At 37.6% G+C, this 23058-nt stretch overlaps 1 protein-coding gene across 5 annotated transcripts in view; it reads right to left on the bottom strand.

The window, feature by feature from the left end:
• LOC149077869 (glutamate receptor ionotropic, delta-2-like) overlaps window positions 1–23058 on the bottom strand; it is a 201351-nt gene that overhangs the window by 48884 nt on the left and 129409 nt on the right. For 4 of the 5 annotated variants that reach the window (XM_089241469.1, XM_089241470.1, XM_089241472.1 and 1 more), the window contains 3 exons: window positions 13260–13418; window positions 7505–7655; window positions 6343–6575 (listed from right to left, as the gene is read on the bottom strand). In XM_089241469.1, the coding sequence (XP_089097595.1) occupies window positions 6343–6575; window positions 7505–7655; window positions 13260–13418 (543 nt within the window). The remainder of the gene's footprint in view (window positions 1–6342; window positions 6576–7504; window positions 7656–13259; window positions 13419–23058) is intronic. The other variant, XM_089241473.1, reaches the window with a different exon arrangement.

Here is a 23058-nt window from a genome sequence, read left to right as displayed (position 1 = left end):
AGATTTATTGTTCCTGATAATTTTCCACAAGACTTCGGGATTGCAAAACAAGAAGCGGTTCGACGGACAAACACAGATTTATTTACAGAACAGCAATTTACACGTATCTACAAGCTAATCAGAGAGCTGCGATCAACGGCAGCGATGTCTCCCTTCACTCCGGTGATGGCAGTGGCGATGTCTTCTTTCACCTCTGTGACGGCAGCGTTTATGTCCTCCTTCACCCCAGCTATGGCAGTGGCGACGTCGTCCTTCACACCGGCGATGGAGGTGTTTACGGCGGTGACATCCTCTCTGACGTCAGTGATGGAGAGATTGACAGCGGCAACGGAGGTGGTGACATCATCTTTCATGGCAGCGCTTGTAGCCTCTATCCTGTCATTCACGGTTGCAATGGATGTGTTGACGTCTCTCATGGCTCTGCTCGTATTCTCTTCGATGTCTGTTTTCATCTGGCCGATCACAGAAATCAGTTGATTCAGCTGTTCTCGCATCTCGTCCATGTCTATCTTTCTTGTCTTCATGCAAGTCTTGAATTATCCCACTTCTGACACCAAATTGTTCCGGATAATTTTCCACAAGACTTCGAGGTTGCGAAACAAGAAACGGTTCGCCGGACAAACACAGATTTATTTACAGAACAGTAATTTACACGTATCTACAAGCTAATCAGAGAGCTAACAACTTTCTTGCAAAGTTTAAACGCAACTGACTTCAGCAATAGAGTCTGTCTATTCGAGTCTTTTTTAGCCTGTCTAGCCTCTCTCAGGCTAAGCGCAAATTGAGTCGCGTGCAGCGTTCGCGGGTGGGCGGGACCTGAGTGCGATGACGTCAACACGCCCCACGCGTAGTGAGGGGATGCGCATATTGGAACGCGTTCCCAGTGCACGTTTTAGAAAGGAAACAATTTCGGAGGACTGGAACCACAGAGTAATAATACTATATCTTATATCTTAAGTCTATGACTGGAACCTTGCCATTTGTTCATTTGGGAGGCTCCCGGAGCCTGGATTATTGGTAATTAAAGTTGACATTAATGAAGACAACATTAATTAAAAAGAAAATACGGGAATGCGCTGAAAAATATACATTAAAATACCGTATATAAAAACGTGAACACAAAGAAATAATAAAAAATTAGGATTGATGACAATTCAGAATTAGAGAATAATTAAAAAACTATTGAAAATTCAGATGTTTCTGATGAAGTTTTCCTTAAAAACACTAAAGGTACATAAATTAATGAAAACCTTACATTAATTAATCGAAATTGAAAATGGATAAAAATTAAGGTAAATTTAGGAGGGATAAAAATTTTAATGAAAATTAAAGGTTTATGAAAATTAATGAAAATATATAAAATTCAAAATTTAGAATGAATCGTACAATAAACTTAAAGATTATTGTATGATTATTAACAGAAATTGGATTAATGAATATTCCGAAATTAATGGAATTTTTCCGAAATTAATCCCATAAAGAATGAAAATTTGGAACTTCTGAAAAGTTAAAACAAATGAAACGATTGATCACAATTTAAAATTAATAAATAATTCCAAAACTGCTGGGAATTCATATTTAATGGAAAAATAGATTAGTGAAACACCAGAATTAGTGAAATTAATAATTAAATTTCAAATTTAATGAAAAATTATTCCTCTATCGATCGATAAAATATAATTAATGAATATTCGGAATTAAAGCCGAGTTCAGAAATTTAATGGAAAATATTTCGTAGGCTATTAAAAAAATTTAGATTTCTTTCTCTAAAAATTAATAAAAATTCAGAATTAATGACAATTTTCTAAATTTGGAATCAAAAAACTAGTGAAAATCCCGAAATTAACGAATCCCATAATGAATTCCGAAATTAATGAATCCTATAATAAATTCGGAAATTAATGAATCCCAAAATGAATTCCGAAAAATAACTCCATAATGAATTAAAATTTAGAGCTAATGAAAAGTCAAAACCTTGGAAAGAACAATAATATTTAATAAAAACTCAGAAAGAAAATAATTCAGGAATTATTTCTATAATTAATTGATTAATTCTTTAATTAATTAATTCTTTAATTAATTAATTCTTTAATTAATTCCAAATTAATTCCTTGATTAATTCCTTGAATTCCTTGATTCCTTAATTTATTAATTTCCTTGGTCTGTTCTGTTAACCAGAAGATGGCTAGTGATATTGCTTAGTTGACTAGGTATGGGAAGGCCATGCAGCTTCTTCATCAATAGGTCATGTCTGATAGCATCAAATGCCCCCTCATAATCGATGGTGATAACTGCTATGTCGTGTTTTTTAGCCTTTTTGTCTATCTATTTCATTTCTCATCTCGATTAATGCATTTTCCGTGGAGTGACCATGTCGGAATCCATTGCAGTGGACTGAAATAGTTGTTTCGATCCAAATAGAAGATTATTCGTGGACAGATTATTTTTTCCAGCACTTTCCCGATGGTAGACAGGAGATGAACAGGCCTATACAATTTTGGGAGTGCTGGGTCTTTGTCCTTTTTCAGAAAAAGGAACTAAACGCCGGCCATCACCTGCTGTCGCCAAAACAGATGGGCCAGTTAGTTTTCCGACCAATCACAGAGTTTAATGCATTTTGATGCTTTTCTACCGAATTTTAAATGGTACTAGCAATAAGGTTTACGTTTGGGTGTACCATCACCACTAGACCACTCTCTAGACCGAGAATTTGAACGAGCTCTTCCCTTCTTGCTAAAATGTTTCTCTTTATAGCGGGATAAGCGGTCAACAGCAGTGGTCAAAGTCGAAATTTGACTTTGAAGTGATTGCAAGCTGATGGTTTCGTTACGGCTGACCTCAAAAATAGTCGGTGTGTGCCCAGAGACTTCGGTAATTTTATCTGCCATTTCTGCTAAATCCGGCAATGTATCCTTACTAACAGAAAGTATCTACTGTGTATGGATAGGCAAACGTTGTAACCAAAAAGGTTTTAAGCACTTCATCTGAAATTTTCTTGCCAGCTAATGTATGCATCTCATGCAACAACTCAGAAATTCTCTTATCCCCAAGAGTGAGCTCTTAGAGTAGAACTCGTAAGCGGGAAGTTTCCGACAGTGAAAACTGTTGACAAATGCGTGTTTTTAACTGGTTGTAAGAATCATCTGTAACAGAAGCTCTGATCAAATCACTAACATATGATAACACTTCAACATCTAGAGCTGTCACAACACAGTGAAATTGCGGTTTAGGATCAGTAATTCCGGCAATTTTAAATTCGATTCAATCTGAAGGAACCAAAGATCGACATCGGATTTCCAAATCGAAGGCGCGTGAAAAGAAACACGCGAAAGTTCTAATTCAGAAGACATACCTTCGGTAGCGTTCGGCATATCCAAAAAAAAGTTCTGCCCCCTCCACTCAATCAGTCAGCAAACGCACCATACGCAGGGGAAAAAAAGGAGGCAGCAAGTCACATACATTTATTACGAAGCGAGAAAGAGTACTTGTTTACATCTTCGCGTTCGTGGCTGTCAAACATATGTTCTATCCGGGTCACCAGTACAGAAGAAATAGAAGAGAGAGAGATTTTTACAACATGTTCGGTCGACAGTTGGAGCCAGACAGAACTCCAATACAAGAACACACTAGAAAATGCCTAGCTAGTGAGTGGCATAAAAAACATAATAAAAATATAAAAATTGTACAAGACAAGCAGCGCCACAATAGTATTCAGGAATGGAAGAGCAGAGAACTTCAGCGTGGCTATCCTGGTGAAAATAAAGACACAACTGTCACATAAGAGATGAAAGCCCAAACCACTGTGTGGGCCCCCCCCCCCTCTCCCACTTATTTTATCTGAAGAGACACTAAAATCAAGGGGCATCTGGAGAAACAGGTGGAAGATGTTGTCCGTTTGTGTGAGTGGAAGACGCGACTCCTGTCAACACTCTCCGTGATCGGAAGCTAAAACTATCCCATAAACATGGCAAAAAAATAAATAATTAAAAAAAAGGAGGGCCTAAAACCAAAACTTCTGCAACCATAAACAGCCTCTCACAATGGTATCGGCAATCTCATGGAAGAGAAACACTTCCTGTAACCTATGAGTGAATATCTGAACTCACTAAACCCTATTTTCGGGAGAAAATAAAAGTGATTGAATATTCATGTTTATGTAAGCCTATAACTGCATGTAAAACTGAATGAAAAATTGTATCGTTATGGAAAATTCAACCAAAATAACGAGATACTCTCTATAATATAAAATTCTACTCTGTAATATAAAATCACTCGAAAAGGGCCTGTTTCTAAGCAATCGAAATTAGCGACGATTTTATGTTACGGAAATGGGTGACGGAAATCTGTTACGTTTTTGTGTTACGGAAGTCGGTTACGATTTTGGGTCGAATATTCATTTAACTCTAGCACACATCTTGACCCATTTGATACCATCGGGACCATGTTATGTGCATGTACCGAGAATCTCCTACATCGTACAGCAGAGCCCTTAGGCTGGAATTTAGATGGCGGGCCCCCAAACCAGCTTTTCAGGGGCCTCTCTGTGGTTAATTTATAGTGTGAAAAATCAAAAAGTGATAAGAATCGTTGTGGCCCCTGTCAGCCCTGCCCTTGTGGGGGGGGGGGGTCATGCCGAAAGGTATGTATATGCATAATATACATACAACATTAGTGCTCCCAACACACAGGGTCGGGGTACCTGGGGGGATTACATGTATAAGTTAAAAGTTTCCATTTCCAGAGGCCCTATGAAGGATCTCATTGTTTTCTTGCTGCTTTAATGTTGAAAAAATTGCGATAGCGGAAGCGAAACATATATCCAGTCTGGGGGCCCTATAAAATTTGTGAATTCTGTCACGGGTAGTTGCGTGGATGGGCCTGGATTTTATTCGTTGGTGAAACGAATACAAATGAAAATTTTTCATGGCACTCGCACCGCGGGATGACCGACAAGCTTCCAAGTCGGGGGCCCCCATGTTTACATTGTTCATTTTGGGGGCCCTGGATGAATGTAATTCTATTCTGTTGTAGAATTTGCAACAGCGGAAGCCCGAGATAAAGCCAGTCTGGGGACCCACTAAAAGTATGCGAATTGGTGTCCTGGGGAATTGGTTGGGGGCTCTGGATTTCATTCGTTGGTAAAACGAATACAAATGAAAATTTTTCATGGCACTCGCACCGGGGGATGACCGACAAGCTTCCAAGTCGGGGCCCCATGTTTACAGGTTTCATTTTGGGGGCCCTGGATGAATCTCATTCTTTTCTGTCGTAGAATTTGCAACAGCGGAAGCCCGAGATAAAGCCAGTCTGGATTCCCCACTAAAAAAACTGCGTATTGTGTCCCCGCTACTGGATATGGGGAACTGGATTTTATTCGTTGTAAAATTGATAAAAATGAAAAATTTTCGTGGCCACTCACAGGGAGGTGTCCGACAAGCTTCCAGGTCAGAGCTCCATGGAAATGTTAGCAGGTTCTAATTCCGTGCCCCTGGATGTATCTCACTGATTTTTGTTGTTTAACATTCTAAAATTTGCAACACATCGGTAGCCCAAGATATATCCAGTGTGGGGCCCCACTAAAATTCAGCGAATTGAATCTGGGGACCCCCATGGGGAAGTTTTCTGGGGGTACTTGATGAATCTCATTTGTTTTTTGTTGCTTTATTATTATTTTTATTAAAATTCGCTTCTTTAGTAAGCTGGTGCTTTCACACGTCCCTTTCCATAGCATGCTGATGAAGTTGGACGAAATAAACAAGATATATGACATGAATGTCGCTCTCCACTTGTTAATACAAGATATACGGAAGACTGGATGTTGTGAAGATATTTATTATTTGAGATGTTAATTTTTTAAGGAAGGAAAAAACTCATCTCTGCCTCTTCCGGGAGTCGAACCCGGGTCCCTCGATTGCCGGACGAGTGCTCTGACCACTAAGCGAAGGAAAATCTCTATCTGCCCTGTAGCTTCTGTTTCTAGGATATCGGGCCAGAATGTTGTTGCCGTTGCTATGGGTTTTTGATAATGGTAACCAATATTTTTTATAATTTAAAAATTTTAAACAAATAAACACCGGTTCAAAACGATATTTTTTGAGTATTTTTTTCAAAATCATAGAAAAATTTGAAACATTCTGTATAAAGGATCATCGTAAACCTCCGATATATGAGAACTATATTTTGCGGCGAAGGAACACACTCTCTACCTTTCTCTTCACTGCAAAGTTAACCTGAAACAGACTATAGATCCTTAGAACGGGAATTGTTCAACCGTATTCTCGTTATGGATACGCTAAAAGTGATTGAAAATTTTAATTAAAAAAAAATAAAGAAAAATTTTACCCGAAGCCTATTAACGGTGCCTGTTTTTACGTTCACCACAATTTTCATCTGGTCATTCTTCCTCATAGCTTCAGCCAAAGAATCATATCCAGTAATTGGTGTTTCCTTCTCCGGCGTGGAAAGAAACGATATGATCAGACTTGAATAGCTTAACGAAAAAACTAATGCATAAAACATCCAAAATCCCAGCATGATTTTTGCCGCTCGACCTCGAAAGACCCTTGCCACGAAACCTAAAAAATGAATAAAATGTAGTGCACCCATATGACGTTCAAACACGTAAACTACAACCACAGAAACACATTTTTTTTTTGTCATCTTTGACTGTGCCCCAAGAATTTTTGACGCAGCCACTTTGTGATCAATGTTACTTTTTATCTGATGCAGAAACATTTTTCGATTGGATGCCATTCGTATAATCCACATTTCTGCAATCCTAGTCGTTCAGAGGAATATCTACGAGTTGCATGTACGGTTAAGAAGTATTGGTAGTAGTCGTAGTCAGTGTTTGCCTGGTCTTCTACCCCGTGATTTGGTTCATATAAACTTTAAGGATTGTTACGAAAGTACAGATACATTACGTATTTCATATGAATGAAAATTAATATTTTATTGCCTGCATTATTATTCAGGAGCATAATTAGAGTTCAAAAAGGGTTGAAAATATATGCACCTTTATGCATATATGTCATTTTTTTAGAGTTATATCATTATGTCCTTAATACTTTGATGACATATTCAAAACTTTTCTGCTAAAAATTCTATATACATATTCTGTATCAATAGTTTTAAAATGGGTACATGTGCTAAGTGGTGTGAGGTATGAGGGAGAGAAACCTCCCCCCTCCTCCCGACCGGGAGGTGAAAGAGATGATGATGCAAGGAACTGAACGGTGATGGGAGCGAAAACGGACAGTTGGTGTCGGGATAGCGGAACTTTACAAGTGGCATATATATTTTTTTCATTACCTGAAGAAATATTTATATATATATATATCTTTTTTTTTTGATAAAACGTCTCTCTCTCTCCCTCTCTCATACTGCGTCACCATAATGAATGTGTCGTCCCCAAAAATATTTCTTCAGGTAATGATGCGATAACTTCATTTTCAATTCAAATTCAAATGAATAAATTCAAATAACACAATGTACTTTTTCTCACCTTGACACACATGAGTCATGTAGAGCGACCAAAATATTTCGGAGAAAGTAGACTTCTTATCACGTTCGTAAATCCTCTCTTGAGATTTGATCATGATACAATAACAAGCTGTAGAAACAACTATTATTGTTCCGAGGATTCCGCACCAAACCTGATATGAAAATTTTGAGGAAATAAAAATGGAATCGAATTATTAAATTATTCAGAAAACAGAAAAGAAAATGTTGATCAGATTATGCACAAACGTTATATCGTTTCTTGAAACACTCTGAAGATGAGACAAAATTGATGCATGAATTGATTCTCAAAATTTCTTTATAAAAGTAATTCAAAATTATCAGAATTTTTGAAAAAATTTCAAGTTGTTGATTATACAAGTGGCAGTAATTCGGTCCATGCACGTTATTCCATATGCGTTTCGAGGGAAGTGGACCCTCTCCCTGGTCCCCTCCTTCTTGCTACGGCCTTGCATGTCAGCGAGTGACTTACATAACCATAGAATTCGGTTCAAAAGGCAATGTGACCAGATTGCTTTGCAGGCAAAAATCTCGATAGCTACACATTGAAATTAATACAGTGGAATTTTCCTTAATGAACACTCCACGTTAGCGAACACCTCCCGTTAACGGACATGTTCATAAACTACGTCGACGGGTATAAATGTATTTTATTTTCCTTTGACAGATACTACTCGTTAGTGGACAAAATCTTCGGCCCCTAACGTTCACCTTAACCAAGAGATTCTACTGCAGATCTGGAGATAAGTTTAATGAAACTAGACGTCGGTCCGACTCTCTGCCCTTGTATAAGATATAAGCCAGCAAGTTATCTCTTGTAAAGTTATTTATTAATTCTCTCCAAGGAAGAGTGTTTTCAGAGGTCAGTATGATGATTTCAATTGGTTTTATGTTGAAAACATCGTCACTGTGGATGGTGTATTTTGTTTCTTGACTCCATGATAACAAATGATTAAAATTAATATAGTAAATTAATATAGTTAAAAACTGTGCTTAACAGCGATTTTTGGTTTCACATTACTAAGAGACAGAAAACTTTAGACAACCACGTGACAGATATATAAAGAAGAGATTGATATTTAAATCTTTCATTAATTCCGAAATTATGCCTTTCATGAATTCTGAATTTTGATTGATTCTGAAAATCTCCATCTAAAATGAAATATTGATTGTTTCATTATTTTTCAGTTACCTACAGACTGATTTATTCCCTAATTCTGGCTTTAAGTTTTGCTTGCATTCGTAATTTTAAATTGTTTACTTTACATTTCGAATTTTTAATTAATTCCGAATCCACTTTCGATCAGTAAAAATTATCGTTAATTCTAGTCATTTCTTGAACTAATTTCCATTTTGCATTAATTTTTATTCTTTTTTAGTGAAAATATTTGTTTAGATATTTTTTTAGCGTTACTGTGAATGTAAAGGTCGCATTGATAAATATTTTCTGTGTGGAGACTTTTAATTTCATTATATTTATCACTGGAAAAAATCCCCCCCTCCCCACTCTTATTCAGAATAGGAAACGCCGGCTCCTTCCGGCAAGAAGAAACGTTGCCTGGGAAAAATAATCGCGTTCTCCTAATGATATACAGGGTGATTAAGAAAACGTGGGAAAAACTTTGAAAGATGATAGTACACAATAATATAAACAATTGCCATCAAAGAATCATGTCTAACATGAAACTAAAACACGCTAGCGCGTTTCGAATTTCGAAACGGCCACTCCGCAAACTTTAAAACGGCATTCCTGTTGAAATTTGTCAGTAGAAAAAAGAACACTATGCATGCAAATTACACCCGGGAAAGAAGAATAAACCGTATGTAAATGTGAAGATATCCCGTGCGTTACAACTGTTAGAACAGTTGAACTGTTTACAACTGCACTATGGAATAACTTCACAGGGCTGGCGTCCGCACCTTTTAATCACCATGACGCTGATTTACACACGGTTTCTTCTTCTTCCCCAGGTTACATTTGCATGCATGGTGTTCTTTTTCTGCCGATAAATTTCGACAGGAATGCCGTTATAACGTTTGCAGAGCGGCAGTTTCGAAACGCGCTCGCGTGTTTTCGTTTCATGTTAGGCCATGCCTTATTTGATGACAATTGTTTGTATTGATGTGTACTATCACCTTTCAATGTTTTTCCCATCTTTTCTGAATCACCCTGTATAAAAACTCCACACCCCTACCAAACCAACTTCGGTATCTTTACCTCAAAGGTTCATTTGACATCCAACCCTTACTATCTGAACTGCTTGTTGGTATCTTATCAGACATCGCCTACAAAATCAATGTGATAGGAAGGAAATCTTGTTCGTTTCATTTGTGACATTTAGTGATCACAATCATTAGATTTTACTCCTACCTCGCTAAAGAAGTTAAAGAAGTTGAATAACTCATGTACGAGCGATCATAGATAGATCCCACCCTTTTCACCAAACCAAATTCCTTTTCTTCCCAACCGTACTTCGCAGACTCTAATGTCATCCCTCATCAATCCAACTGCATTCCCGTATTTTATCACACACCAGTTATTCTAGGGAAACCGGTCGGATTAAATGTGAATAAATTAAATTAGTGAATTATTTCACTACTACGTTGTTCAGGAATAGAAGGGAGTCAAGTTCGGGAGATATAGATCCATTTCCCGGCATTGTGCACAGTGCTTGAGGATATGGTAATTTTTTTAGATAAATATATATATATATAAGTTTCCTTTATTTAAGATTTTTAAACACAGTTACAAAACATTAGGGACTAAGCAAGCTTGTGAGCCCACAAAACAATATCCGATACATATCTGTCGGCATAAATAATAACGAGAGAAAAAAAGAAAGAAAAAAAAAATCACACATATATAACACTAAGAAATAAGTGGCAACAGGAATGGAATTGATAAACAAAAAAATTTGGAATTTAGCGACGCATGCAAGATAAAAGAAGATTACATTACAATATCAAACAGATAATTTAAATCTTCTTGAGTCAACAACCAAGATTTTAAATTTATATAAAAAAAAGATCTACATGAATATTGTTCTTTTATTGACTGAGGAAGTAAATTAAATATTTTGGGAGCAAAATAAAGGAAAAATGATTGGAAACGAGTTTTATGTGGCCTTGGTACCTGTATAGTATGACGTCTAAATTGCATTCCAGATTTCTTTTATAAAATATTTTTAAACTTTTATAAACGTACAAATGGTGTAGAGGGAGTAGCTTTAATTGATTGAAAAGTGGAAATGTATGCGTGAGTCTATTTTTACTCAGAATGATACGGATGAAGGGCTTCTGTGTGACAAAAAGTGAAGAAAGATTGCTGAAGTATGTCCCACCCCAACATGTAAAGAAGTTTTAAAATGGATTGGGAACATTTATTCCTGATAAAATAAAATTTCCTAATGTTGCCATTCAATTCTACACTCAAATAATTAATATGTGTATATAAAGCCATTTTATGATCAGTTATGCACAATCGGGAAGTTGATTGAAGAGCTTTCAGAGTAACAAAGAGCTAAATCATCAGCAAAAGCAGTGATTTTTCCTTTCAAATTGAAGTTACACAGGTCATTTATATATATTAGGAATAAAATAGTTCCAAGTAATGATGCTTGAGGTACACCAGACGTAATTTGTCTTTTATAACTCAAAACAGAATTTACTTTCACACTTTGAACTCTGTTAGTAAGATATCTTTTGAAAAATTTAAGTGGCAAACCCCGAATTCCTGCATATTCTAATTTGGTTAGAAGAATACTATGATTCACGGTATCAAAAGCTTTGCTGATATCTGAAAATAATGACGCAACTTTGCAATTATTGTTATCTGCTATATACACATTTGAAAGAAAATTAACAAGAGCGTCATCTGTACTTTTTGCCTTTCTGAATCCAAATTGATTCTCACTAAAAAAAATTAATGCTGTCAAGAAATTTAATTATTCTGTATTTAATTACTTTTTCTATGACCTTTGAGAAGACAGATAGGAAAGAAATCGGTCTATAATTATAAACACTCTTGTTGTCCCCCTTTTTTGTGTATTGGAGAAACGATTGCAAGTTTCAGGCACTCCGGAAATTCGCCAGTGATAAAACTTAAATTAAAAACAAACGCTAAGACACCATTTACATATGGTGCAATGCATTTCAATGTTATGGAATTAATTTTGTCAAATCCTGACGATTTTTTGGAATGCAAAGAAGTTATTATACTTAATACTTCATTCCCATTCGTAGGGTATATAAAAAAAATTTGGCAAAAAAAATAAATTTAATGAATTACAATTATTATTAATACAATACAATATAATCATTTTTACAAAAATTATAAAAAAAAAGTCATTAAAACATTCAGTTATATCAATTGAATTCATTATTTCACTAGTTGTTTCCGTTAGCTTGAATAAATGCTGCAATATAATAATCATTGTTATTTTGTTTTATCTCATTGTTTAACATATTTCTGAAAGTGTTAAAATTATTTTGTAGCTCAATAGCAAACGGTTTATTTTTAATTTATTTCAATAATCTAGCTTAATTTAAGTTTTTTCATAATTTTTTTTCGTAATAAAGTTTAATTATTATTCTTTTATTTATTGCATTTATCTATTTATTTATATAATGCATATATACAGGGGGTCTGTAATTAGAGCTCCTTGTTCGGAGCCGTTTACGGCAGTGGCTTCTTCTCTCTCTTCTTCCTTTCTCTCTCTCTCTCTCTCTCTCTCATAAGATGGGAATGAGAGAGAGAGAGAGAAAGGGAGAAGAGAGAGAGAAAGGGAGAAGAGAGAGAGAAAGGGAGGAGATAGAGATAGAGAGAAGAGAGAGAAAGGGAGGAGAGAGAGAGAAAGGGAGGAGATAGAGATAGAGAGAAGAGAGAGAAAGGGAGGAGAGAGAGAAAGGGAGGGGAGGGAGAGAGAGAGAGAGAGAAAGGGAGGGGAGAGAGAGAGAGAGAGAAAGGGAGGAGAGAGAGAGAGAGAAAGGGAGGAGAGAGAGAGAGAAAGGGAGGAGAGAGAGAGAGAGAGAGAAAGGGAGGAGAGAGAGAGAGAGAGAAAGGGAGGAGAGAGAGAGAGAGAGAGAAAGGGAGGAGAGAGAGAGAGAGAGAGAGAGAAAGGGAGGAGAGAGAGAGAGAGAGAGAGAGATTGTTGTGAGCAAAAAAAAAAAAAAAAACATTCACTTTACATTCGCTTTACATTCACTCGAAAACATTCGCTTGTAGAGGTTGTTGATTTCCTTGGGCAGGATTCCAGAAGTTAAAAGTTTGATAAAAGATCTTTCATGGAACTTGAAATAACCTATAACATTATTAGTTACATTCGCTTGAGTGTGACCGATACGTTTATCGATTGCATTTTTCAAGTTATATAAAGTATTTTATGAAACTTTTATAGTGTAATCCCGGCCTTATGCAAATTGTAGTCTATACGCAAACGTGTATGTGACCTAATTTCTTCAAGTTTATTGCAACGATACAATCTAAACAGAACCATTTCCATTCTTATATTTTTACTACTGCGGACTTTGCAAGAACGTTCGCTGCAAGTATAAATGAGATTCCGCACCGTAAGCTTTACGTGCACGGGTTTCAATCATACTTTCCGAAAAAATTCTGTTTATCTCTCTGCTAATGCTGTTTCAAAGATTCATAGCTGTCTGGTAAAAAAAAGTTCGGCTACGGACAACTCAGAGCGAATTAAACTTAATTACAGACGCCATTTATACGTTGTACTTACTTCGATAGAAAATGGCTTATAAAATACATCCAATTGTAATTTGTAACCAGGAGCACGAGATATTAATATGTTTTTCAAAAGACCGTACTTTGGTGAAAAGTCAGCGACAGCCAAACGGTCTTGGAATGAACTAATTATAGAGAAGGCGATGTCAGCTTCCTAAGAAAATATAAAATTCGTGTAATTAAAGAGAGTGTATAGGTAACAGCACGCACTGCATTTTACTGGTGAACCATTAATAATAGAGGCATACTTCCAATTAGGAAAATTATCCAAATAACGTGTTGGACTCATTCGTGTTGCGAGGAGTTGTATAGTTTTTAAAATTTAAAAAAAAAAAACCTTTTAATTTGATCATACTGTGTGCAAAAACTAATTAGGTAGTTATTACGCTGTCTTTCTAAGTGCAATATTCGCAGAGATATTTTAATTTAAATATCGGAGGAAAGTTCGGAAAGAACAGCAACAAAATCACGAAAAGAAGCGTTGTCTGTTTGTTTATGCTGTTCTTCCCCCGCAACTTTCCTTCCGTTTTTGAATGCAAATATCTCTGCCTATATAGCACTTATAAACGCGGAAGTTAACTTAAATCGGCCTCAGGAAAGATAGCGCAACAACTTCCTTCTTGAATTTTTGAGGACAGGGTATATTGGGTTTTTGAAGACAGGGACAATATAAAAAGTTGTATAACAGAGCAAACCTTTGCAGCATGAATGGAATATATGAGTACTACACGTTATTCGCATACTTTTTCCTAATTGGAAGTATGTCTCTAGGATCAACGGTTCGTCAGTAGAATGTGGTGTGTGCTGTTCCCTATGCACCATGTATATATCTAATCAGAACACATTCAAACAAGAATAAATCATCTTTACCCGTGAACGCCCAAGTTAATTGAAACTTTAATTTTTGGCAGTTGAAGTGTAACATTGTCTATCTTCTTTCGGTGGCAACTGGCCGGGTGCGTGTGTCTCGCGTAAATTTCTACGCTAGAGAACCTTCGGTATTGTTATTATTTTTCCAATTTATTTTATTTTTCCTGTGTTTAATATTTTTTTTTCCTGTGTTGCTCAAGTGGTGGCTGTGGTGATGTTGATATTGTTGCGAGCTGTAGATGATAAATGGCGCGATTTGTTCGATGACTCTCAAAAATATCGAAATCTGTTGGCAACAGCAGTTGATACCGGTTTCGGTTTAGTGCAAACACGTGCGATTGGCGGAGAACTGGCGGAGGGTAGGCACAGAACATTCCAGAGGGGTCTGCCCCCTCCAGACAGAGGCCCGCAAACTTGGTACTATGAAATATAAATTTGTGGAATATTCTTTTTCTCGAAGTTTCGACCAGAGCTATAAATAGTGAGGCGATCACAAGAGGAAAGATCGGTTGAAAAGTCAGTTGTGATTCAACTTTACGAGAAAGTTGTTTATTTCTCTGATTAGCTTGTAAATACGTGTAAATTGCTGTTCTGTAAATAAATCTGTGTTTGTCCGTCAAACAGCTTCTTGTTTTGCAATCTAGAAATGTTGTGGAAATTGTCCGGAACAATATCTCAAAATTAATCCTACAATGATTATATGCCTTGTTTATAAGAAAACAGGTCAAGGGAGGATAAAGTAGTTTTTTCAGCATGTAATCCATTCCCTCCTCCGTATCATTTTTATTGTGTAGGTTTCTAAGAAAAATTTATTTTATGATATATAACCGTAAGTCTGAATGGAAGTGTTTGAAATGTTAAGACTCCTATCATATATTATTGCAGAGTCTAGTTCTGGAGTGGCTTCTAACGCACCGCTGACTTAACAGTTTACTCCAGTTCTGATTCCTCTACTTCTGAACAAGAATCATCACTTCAACCAGAGTCTACGGCTCTAATGATGACGTTTCCAAGTTTCCATAAACATGACATAATAATGTAATCTACATAATGTAATCATCGAATCTGCGAAATCACTAATACCCGAATCAACTGGTTCCAAATTAGCAATTAACAATATATTGTCTATTGTTAATTAGATTGATGACCATCTCTGTAGTCTCTGATGACATTTATCTCACAGCAGCCACCGGTCGATGAACAATCCATTAAACTTAAAAATACCAAAGAATAACAGGGGCGCCTACAATTTGAGAAAGACAAATTGGAGGTGAGGAACATGACTGTCTCACAAGGTTGCCGATTTACATCAGTTATACTAGAAGATACAATATGGAGGTTCAAGGTCTGCCAGAATCCAAGAATAAAGATAAATGAGGCAATGTTATAGCTATAATATTAACCTCTCCCATACCATTTCAGTGATCTACCGAGTTCCCACAATACGTAAGGACGAAAGCAAACCTAATATGGTTTAGTTCAACTAAAAAACCGAAATAACACGTGATTCTTTCCTAAAAATTACGAAGGAAAGAAAACTAAATTGTATGCCCATTGATTTTTTCCCCGCCTAAAGGCCGCTACACACTACGCTGCTGTGACCTAGGTGGCACCTTTGAAGACCGTAAACACCACGCTTCCCATCTCTGAGAGATATCGAAGCATTCCCAAAGGATGGGTGTATCCGGAAAGTTTTATTGAAAACAACGTAACATGACCATCTCACAAAATAAGGTGATCGAGGTCCCAAGTCGACCGTTCTCGGGGATAGCACCAAAATGAAATTCTTTTTGTATATGGGTAAGTGTCAGGTAGTGCCATAAAGATCCAATCTCATCACGAGCACACTTGGCGTTGTCCGACTTCTTGAAACGTTCTAGATATGTCGCAATGCAATCACTTACTCTCTACACCAAATGGTACTATTACAACGGACGCGTTTCTGTAACTTGTAGGCATCTTTATGTGATGGCTTAAAAGCAAATTCAGATTCGTGGGAATTCACGACACACACAGAATTTCCACGAATAATACTTAAGAACCCAAATTCGTTATTGTAGTGTGTATCGGCTTTAATGCATCTCTTAAAACGTCCAACCAGTGTACACACCGTATAATGTCTGATATGATCCCACGTCATCTGACCTGACGTGGTTACACGTCGGGTATATAGTAGTGTGTACCGGCCTTGAGATCTAACCCGGTATACATTACTGAACATTTCTCACCATATATCAAGCAAGTAATTTTTGCTTGTAAACAGTTTAGAACTGATGATGAATATAAATTTTACTCGAGATGTGTGGGCGTTTAGAGTTTACTTGACAAAATCTGAAAATACCAAGGTGCTCACACACAGAAGTGGACATATCGATGATATGAATCAGATTACACTGGTCAACAATTTTTAACTTTTTTGTAACGAGTGAAATAAGTTTTTTAGACTACTTTGGGATGTTGACTTTCAAATATTATATTTTCTCTATCACACATAGTTTTTATGTATGCATGACTAGCTGTTACCCGCTGCTTGGCTTGCGTTGATTTGGTAAAAATCGTCAGCGATGATTTCCCACATAGAACATTTGAACCCCTCATCACACATGGGTAAAATTTTCATAAATCCTGTCTCTATATTATAAAATATAATACTGACCAAATTTCGTATTTATAGTCGAGCGGTTTGGACATGGCGATTATTGTCCCATATATTCTTTGAATCCTACCCCCACTTATGACCCCCGACGCAACGTGATTTCAAAGAATTTGTCTGGGGGGGGGGGTAATTTTTCTTCCGACAGAAGTTTATAACTCCAGGGGAAGGAGGGGGTTTACAACTTTCAGAGATGTGATGTTTGTGCTGTTAATTGTTGTGCTGTGACTTTTTTTCCTATCTGATACTTCACCAAAACTGACATTGTGTGTGTGTGTGGCTTGTTCTCATTTATTATTTTTTTTCCAGAATTACAAAAACAAATCAATTTAATCACACGCTTGCGGATGGGGAAGCGTGTGATTAAATTGATTTGTTTTTGTAATAATTTCTCCTGATCTCCCTTTTGTTATAGTAGTTCATTTGCTTTTGAAGTTCTACCATCATGCTCTCAGATGAGAACTGAATTACCAAATGTTGCTTTTGCTTGTGATAGAACTGGTGTGTCTGATCGATCAGCTGCAATTATTGCGAATGCTGTGCTGAAGGATGTTGGGTTATTGACGAAAGAGAAGCCAAATATGACAATAGACCGGATGAAAATAAGGCGCGAAAGAGCATCACAGAGAGTTCTTTTGCACACACACACACAAGATAAAATGCCTAGAACAAATGTGCGAGGAATATATTTTGATGGTCGAAAAGACAAAACCTTAGCTAATGTTAAAGAAGGTGATTTTTTCCATAGAAGAACCATATCTGAAGAACACATAACCATATTGCATTAACCCGGGTCAATTTATCTCGGTCACACAACTCCAAGAAGCAGTAGAGCAAGGGATATAAAGTCATCAATCCTAGACTTTTTGAAGCAAGATTTTCATACGAAGGAATTGATGGCGCGATCGGATGTGACGGGACTGTTACCAATACTGGTTATAAAAATGGTCTCATCAAATTAAAATAGGGAAAGAGAGAGAAATAGGTCATTCTCCTTGCAATGGCTTACTTGTCTTTTCCACTTTAATGAGTTACCTCTAAGGGATCTTGTGAAGCATCTAGATCAGTGATTCCCAACATGGGCATTAACGCCCCCTGGGGGGCGATGGAATGTTCCAGGCTGCGGTAGAAACTATGGGTATAACATGGGATCCTATGGGTTAGATTGTGTTGGGGGGGGGGATAATAGGAGAAAAAACTTCTACGCCCACCCAGAGAATTTATTGCTCTACTCTCAGATGAGAATCTCATTTACAAAAACTGGGAATCAAGAGAATTCTGAAAATTAGAAATGAAGGATTATCAGAAGCAGAAATCCGTACATTCCATGTTCGAAAATAAACTTTTCTGCTAAGTATTATTCGGAACTATGTGCATGGGATCAAGTGCGAGTGACTGAACCACCTGTTATAAAAAATCAGGAGATGTACCCATAAAAATGATCTGAACCTGCTTTTACATCTACACCGAATTTTCCGTGTCACACACAAGCAGTTGAACGGTGCGTACGACTCGTAACTGAATCACCTCTCCTTGCTGTATCAACAACCGAGAGTCGTGAAGGCTTCATTCAAGCCAGAATAAAATCAAGGAGTACTCTTCCATCGTTTCGGACTATTTTGCAAAAAAGTGAAATGTAATAACAGTGTGATAACAGAGGAAGTAATAGAGGCATTCTCTCCTGACATCTATATCGTCAAACTACTTTTTTTTAAAAATTTGGAACATGGTTATAGTTTTGTCCCCCCCCCCCTCCCCAAAAAAAAACCTTTATTTTCATCTCCCTCGTGATCTTTCGACGGAGATGTTGGGGGACACTGTTCTTAGCACTGCCAAGGCGGAGACCGCTGAAGTCACATACTCCGTCCAGTAATATAAGCTCGATGGTGAAAACAGTCCAGTTCGGTTATAACAAAGCCCCTTTGTGATTCGAGAAGTGTTTGTGATAATCAACGTGTACGCTATAAGCGAAGCGTTGGAATTAGTTTACGTAACAATAGCATATAGGCATTTTTGAGATTGTCGTGGACAAAATAAGCTTATGCAACACAGAATTGAAATATAATACAGCATGAATATAGTTTTTGATTGATATCTGAAAAGTTTTGGAAACTTATCAGAAAACGCAAGATATATATACAATAACATGCAGATATTTTTGGAAACGTTAATGATTTTTTTGGGTTTATGCAAACGGTTTTTCCCTTTGAAGTTGACAGTATTGTACAATTTAAAAATTTGGGCATTAGAAGAAATAACCCCTCTGATGTTTATGAATTTTATATCACCAATTAGTAATACACTTGAATTAGCAGAGCTTTCCAACAGTGACTGAGTTGATTTACAACAATTTTCTTTAATCACTGCCACCAATAAAAAGATCACAGAGTAATGAAAACAAGTAGAAATCCAATAGTTCGAAAAGAATAGACGATACAGTTTTCACAGAAAGATAGGATTTTATTAAGTGCCAAAAATTTTATTGCCAAAATAGTTATATTTATCATCGACAGGTAGCGCTGAAGTCCCATATCCCGTGCCATCCGTTGATGAGAAACATAACTATTCTGGCAATGAAAAAATGTAGGTCTTTTGTGAGAAAACGTGAAGATATCACCAGCATACTATAAAAAATGCTGTACAAAAACTCTGTTTTCGACTTTTTTGCAGTAGCTGGATTATTTTCTTAGTTAAGACCATTATTTTGGTTTGTTATATCATAGAGCAATTGCATTTTTAATTGGGTTGCTGTATGTTCGAAATATATGACATCCATATTTGTTATGGGCATTTCTTTTTCAGCCACCTCGTTGGGCATTTTGCCTGTTGTGGCATTGTGTTTGTATACTAGAGGTAAAAATATATATACGGGAATGGGCAAAATATCCGAGTTATGTTATAAGTGTACTCGACTGTATATGCAACTTTTTGCAATTTTGGGAAAGGCTGTTATAAAAGCATTTGAAAAAAAAGGTTAAATTAGAAGTAGAGATATATTACTACAATGTTAGATTTCAACTAAGTACTTTAACACTTTCCAGTATTGCGGTCCGGTTTTCTTTAAAATGCGAATTTTTTTATTTCAGCTATGTTTTATGTATTCGAGAGGTGTTTCTTTTTTTTTTCTTTTTTTTTGTGAACGAATGTGAAATTTGTCATTTGGAATTCATTACTGCGAATAAATGCGAAATTTCTGATTTTAAAACTTTTTTTGCGAAATTTTTACGTATCTGTAGTCATGATGTAAAACTACTGATCAAACTTCATAATTATAGTTCCAGTGGTTTCGGCTCAGCATGATTTCTCTATGTAACGTTTGAACCATCTTATGAACCACTTAAGCGACGAATTTCAAAAAATCCTTTCTTAGTGGGTCTTTAACTTATGAATTGAAACTACTGACCAAATTTTATATTTATAGCTTCAGTGGTTCCAGAAACCTCCCTCCCAAACATATGACCCCCTTAGATCTTTAATTTTGAATTATCCCCTTTTTAGTGAGCCTCTACATCACAAACTAAAACTACTGACCAAATTTCACAATTATAGTTTCAGCAGTTTCTGCTCAGCAAGATTTCGCTATATAGCCTTTGAAATCTCTTTTGACCCCCCCCCCCTTAGGTGTCGAGTTTTTAAAAAAATTTCTCTTCTTAGTTGGTTTTTAAATGATGAATTAAAACTACTGGCCGCATTTCATAATTATAGCTCCAGCGATTTCGGTTCGGCGTGATTTCTCTATATAACCTTTGAAACTCCTTATGACCTCCATAGGCGTAAAATCATGAAGTGAAACTACTGACCAAATTTCACTGACTCTAGCTTCAGTGGTTTCTACTCGGCATGATTACTGCACGTTATCTTCGAACTCTCTTTACCCCTTTAGAGGTCAAATTTTGAAAACCTCTTATTGGCTTTTTTTACGTCATGAAATAACACTTCTGAACAAATTTCATGATTATAGCTTCAGTGGTTCTGGTTAGGAATGATTTCAATATGTCACCTTTGAACCCCTTTTTACCACCTTAGTGGTCAAATCGAAAAAAAAAAAACATTCTCAGTGAGTCTTTATGCCACAAAACAAAGCCATTGGCCAAATTTGATATTTATAGCTTCAATGGTTCTGGCTCAGTAATGATGAGGCACTCAATCCGTCAGTCAGGATATGTTTATTATACAGAGTGTTCTGTTAATGGACCAGCAAACTCAGAGGGGAGATATTAGACATCGAGAGGAACAAAAATGGCAATGAAACATGGTATCGCAAACAACGTTAAGAGGGTGAAAATCGCATGCAGGTTTCGACATCACGCTGGAACGACAAAAAATACAATATATGGTATATAATAAATACAAAAAGATTTATTTGATTAAGTATTACAAGAGTAGTTAAAAGTCGCGACCGCTGACGTCATTGCACAGTTTACAATGACGTAAAAACGATTCCCGGACTCGCTCGAAGATACCACGTACGCTTTTGATGTCTGCCGCAGCGACGAAAATCCGCGCTTTGAGATACTCCGGTGTATCCACAGGCGTCGCGTAAACGAGTGATTTAAGGTGACCCTCATGGGAGAAAGTCACACGGATTCATATCCGGAGGCCAAGCAACGGGTCCCTCTTGACCAATCTAACTGCTACACGTGCTTACTACCGCAATAGCACTAGTTTACGTCGTCCGTAGCGCGTAATCCTGCCCCAGCACATGTGTTTCGTGACGCTTCTTACGTCAGATATGGTGAGCGAACCCACAAACGCATTAAACGATCAACTGACATCCTCCTTTCGTTCCCTCCGGAGCCTGCATGCGTTTTTCGCGATTTCCACCCTCTCAACGTGGTTTGCGAAACGATGTTCCATTGCAAATTTTGTTCTTCTCTTTATGTCTTCTAACAACCACCCTCTGAGTTTGTCGGTCCTTTAACAGAACACCCTGAATATGAATACATAACATATCCTGACTGACTGATTAATCATCGCTGAAGCTATAAACATCAAATATGGTCAGTCAGGTCAGTCATTTTACTTCTGTGGCGTCGCCGCCGCCGACACGGTGGGAAAAGAAAGCCACTTCCTCAGAGCGAGGATTGATGTACGCACTCAAAGCGCCATCAGGTGATTATTCTAGTTATTGCGCAGTTCGTTTCTCGTCATGTATATAGTATGTTGTGTGAAATAAAGTCCGTCCCTTGTGTAAGATATAAATGCATGTCTCTGTCCTGTAACTACACGCAACCGATGCATCTCATAATTCCCGATATTGGTGACCTTGGAAAGTCTGATCATCAGTTGAGACATTATATCTAAAAAAAGAAACAGCGGGCGCATCTCAACGGAAACAACACGTGCAGTTGAACATTCTCGCCCACGCAAAAGCGAAATCATGGCGGACGTTGCAGCGATAAAGATACCACCGTACAATTTCGCCGATCCTACACTATGGTTCCTGATGTGCGAATCAACTTTCGAACTGGGGATTCCGAAACCGGTAACAGACAGTCGCACAAAATTCAACTACATAGTGGCCCATCTACCACCGGAAGCAGCTTCCATCATCCGCGATGTCATTACGAATCCAACGGCAACAGATCCCTACGGACACGTGAAATCGGAGTTAATCAAGCGCAGTGGTGAATCGTCACAGCAAGAGATACGGAAACTTCTCACTGGGGAGCAACTCGGTGATCGTCGTCCAAGTGAACTTTTGCGCGTCATGCGGCGTCGCGCGGAATCACACAGCGTTCCGGACGAGCTCATGTTGGAACTGTTTCTTCAGCATTTGCCAACATCTGTGCAATCCATCCTGGCTGCCGTCACACCACTAACGTTGGACAAAGCGGCCGAAATCGCCGATCGCGTCATGGACGTAGCACCACAAGCGGTAAGTGCCTGTTCTAACTCTTCCGCGAATTCCATCGAGGAACGTTTGTTGTCGGAAATCCAAAAGCTCCATCTGCGAATCGACGAGATTTCCCGAGGGCGAAGTCGTAGCCCGTACCGAAACCGCTACCCGCGACAGCGTAGCAGATAGAAAAAGCGCGATGAGTGTTGGTATCATCGACGATTCGGCACCGATGCCAAGAAATGTGTCTCTCCCTGCAAATATTCGGGAAACGAACTCAGCAAAGAGTAGAGGCGATTTGCTCTTTGCCATCAACGTCACGTCGCCTGTTTGTGAAAGACATGAAAACGAATCTATCTTTACTCGTTGATACGGGCAGTGATGTTTCGATCTTGCCGGCAAGCCTTTCTCAGCGCAAACAACGGCCTGTTC

Source organism: Pholcus phalangioides, unplaced genomic scaffold (genome assembly GCF_987345545.1).
Source record: "Pholcus phalangioides strain wild (caught in Gottingen) unplaced genomic scaffold, Ppha-v1.0 ptg000014l_1, whole genome shotgun sequence".
Lineage (NCBI taxonomy): Eukaryota > Metazoa > Arthropoda > Arachnida > Araneae > Pholcidae > Pholcus > Pholcus phalangioides.
The sequence above is the reverse complement of the archived record's forward strand: the minus strand, read 5'-3'. Positions and strand labels throughout refer to the sequence as shown.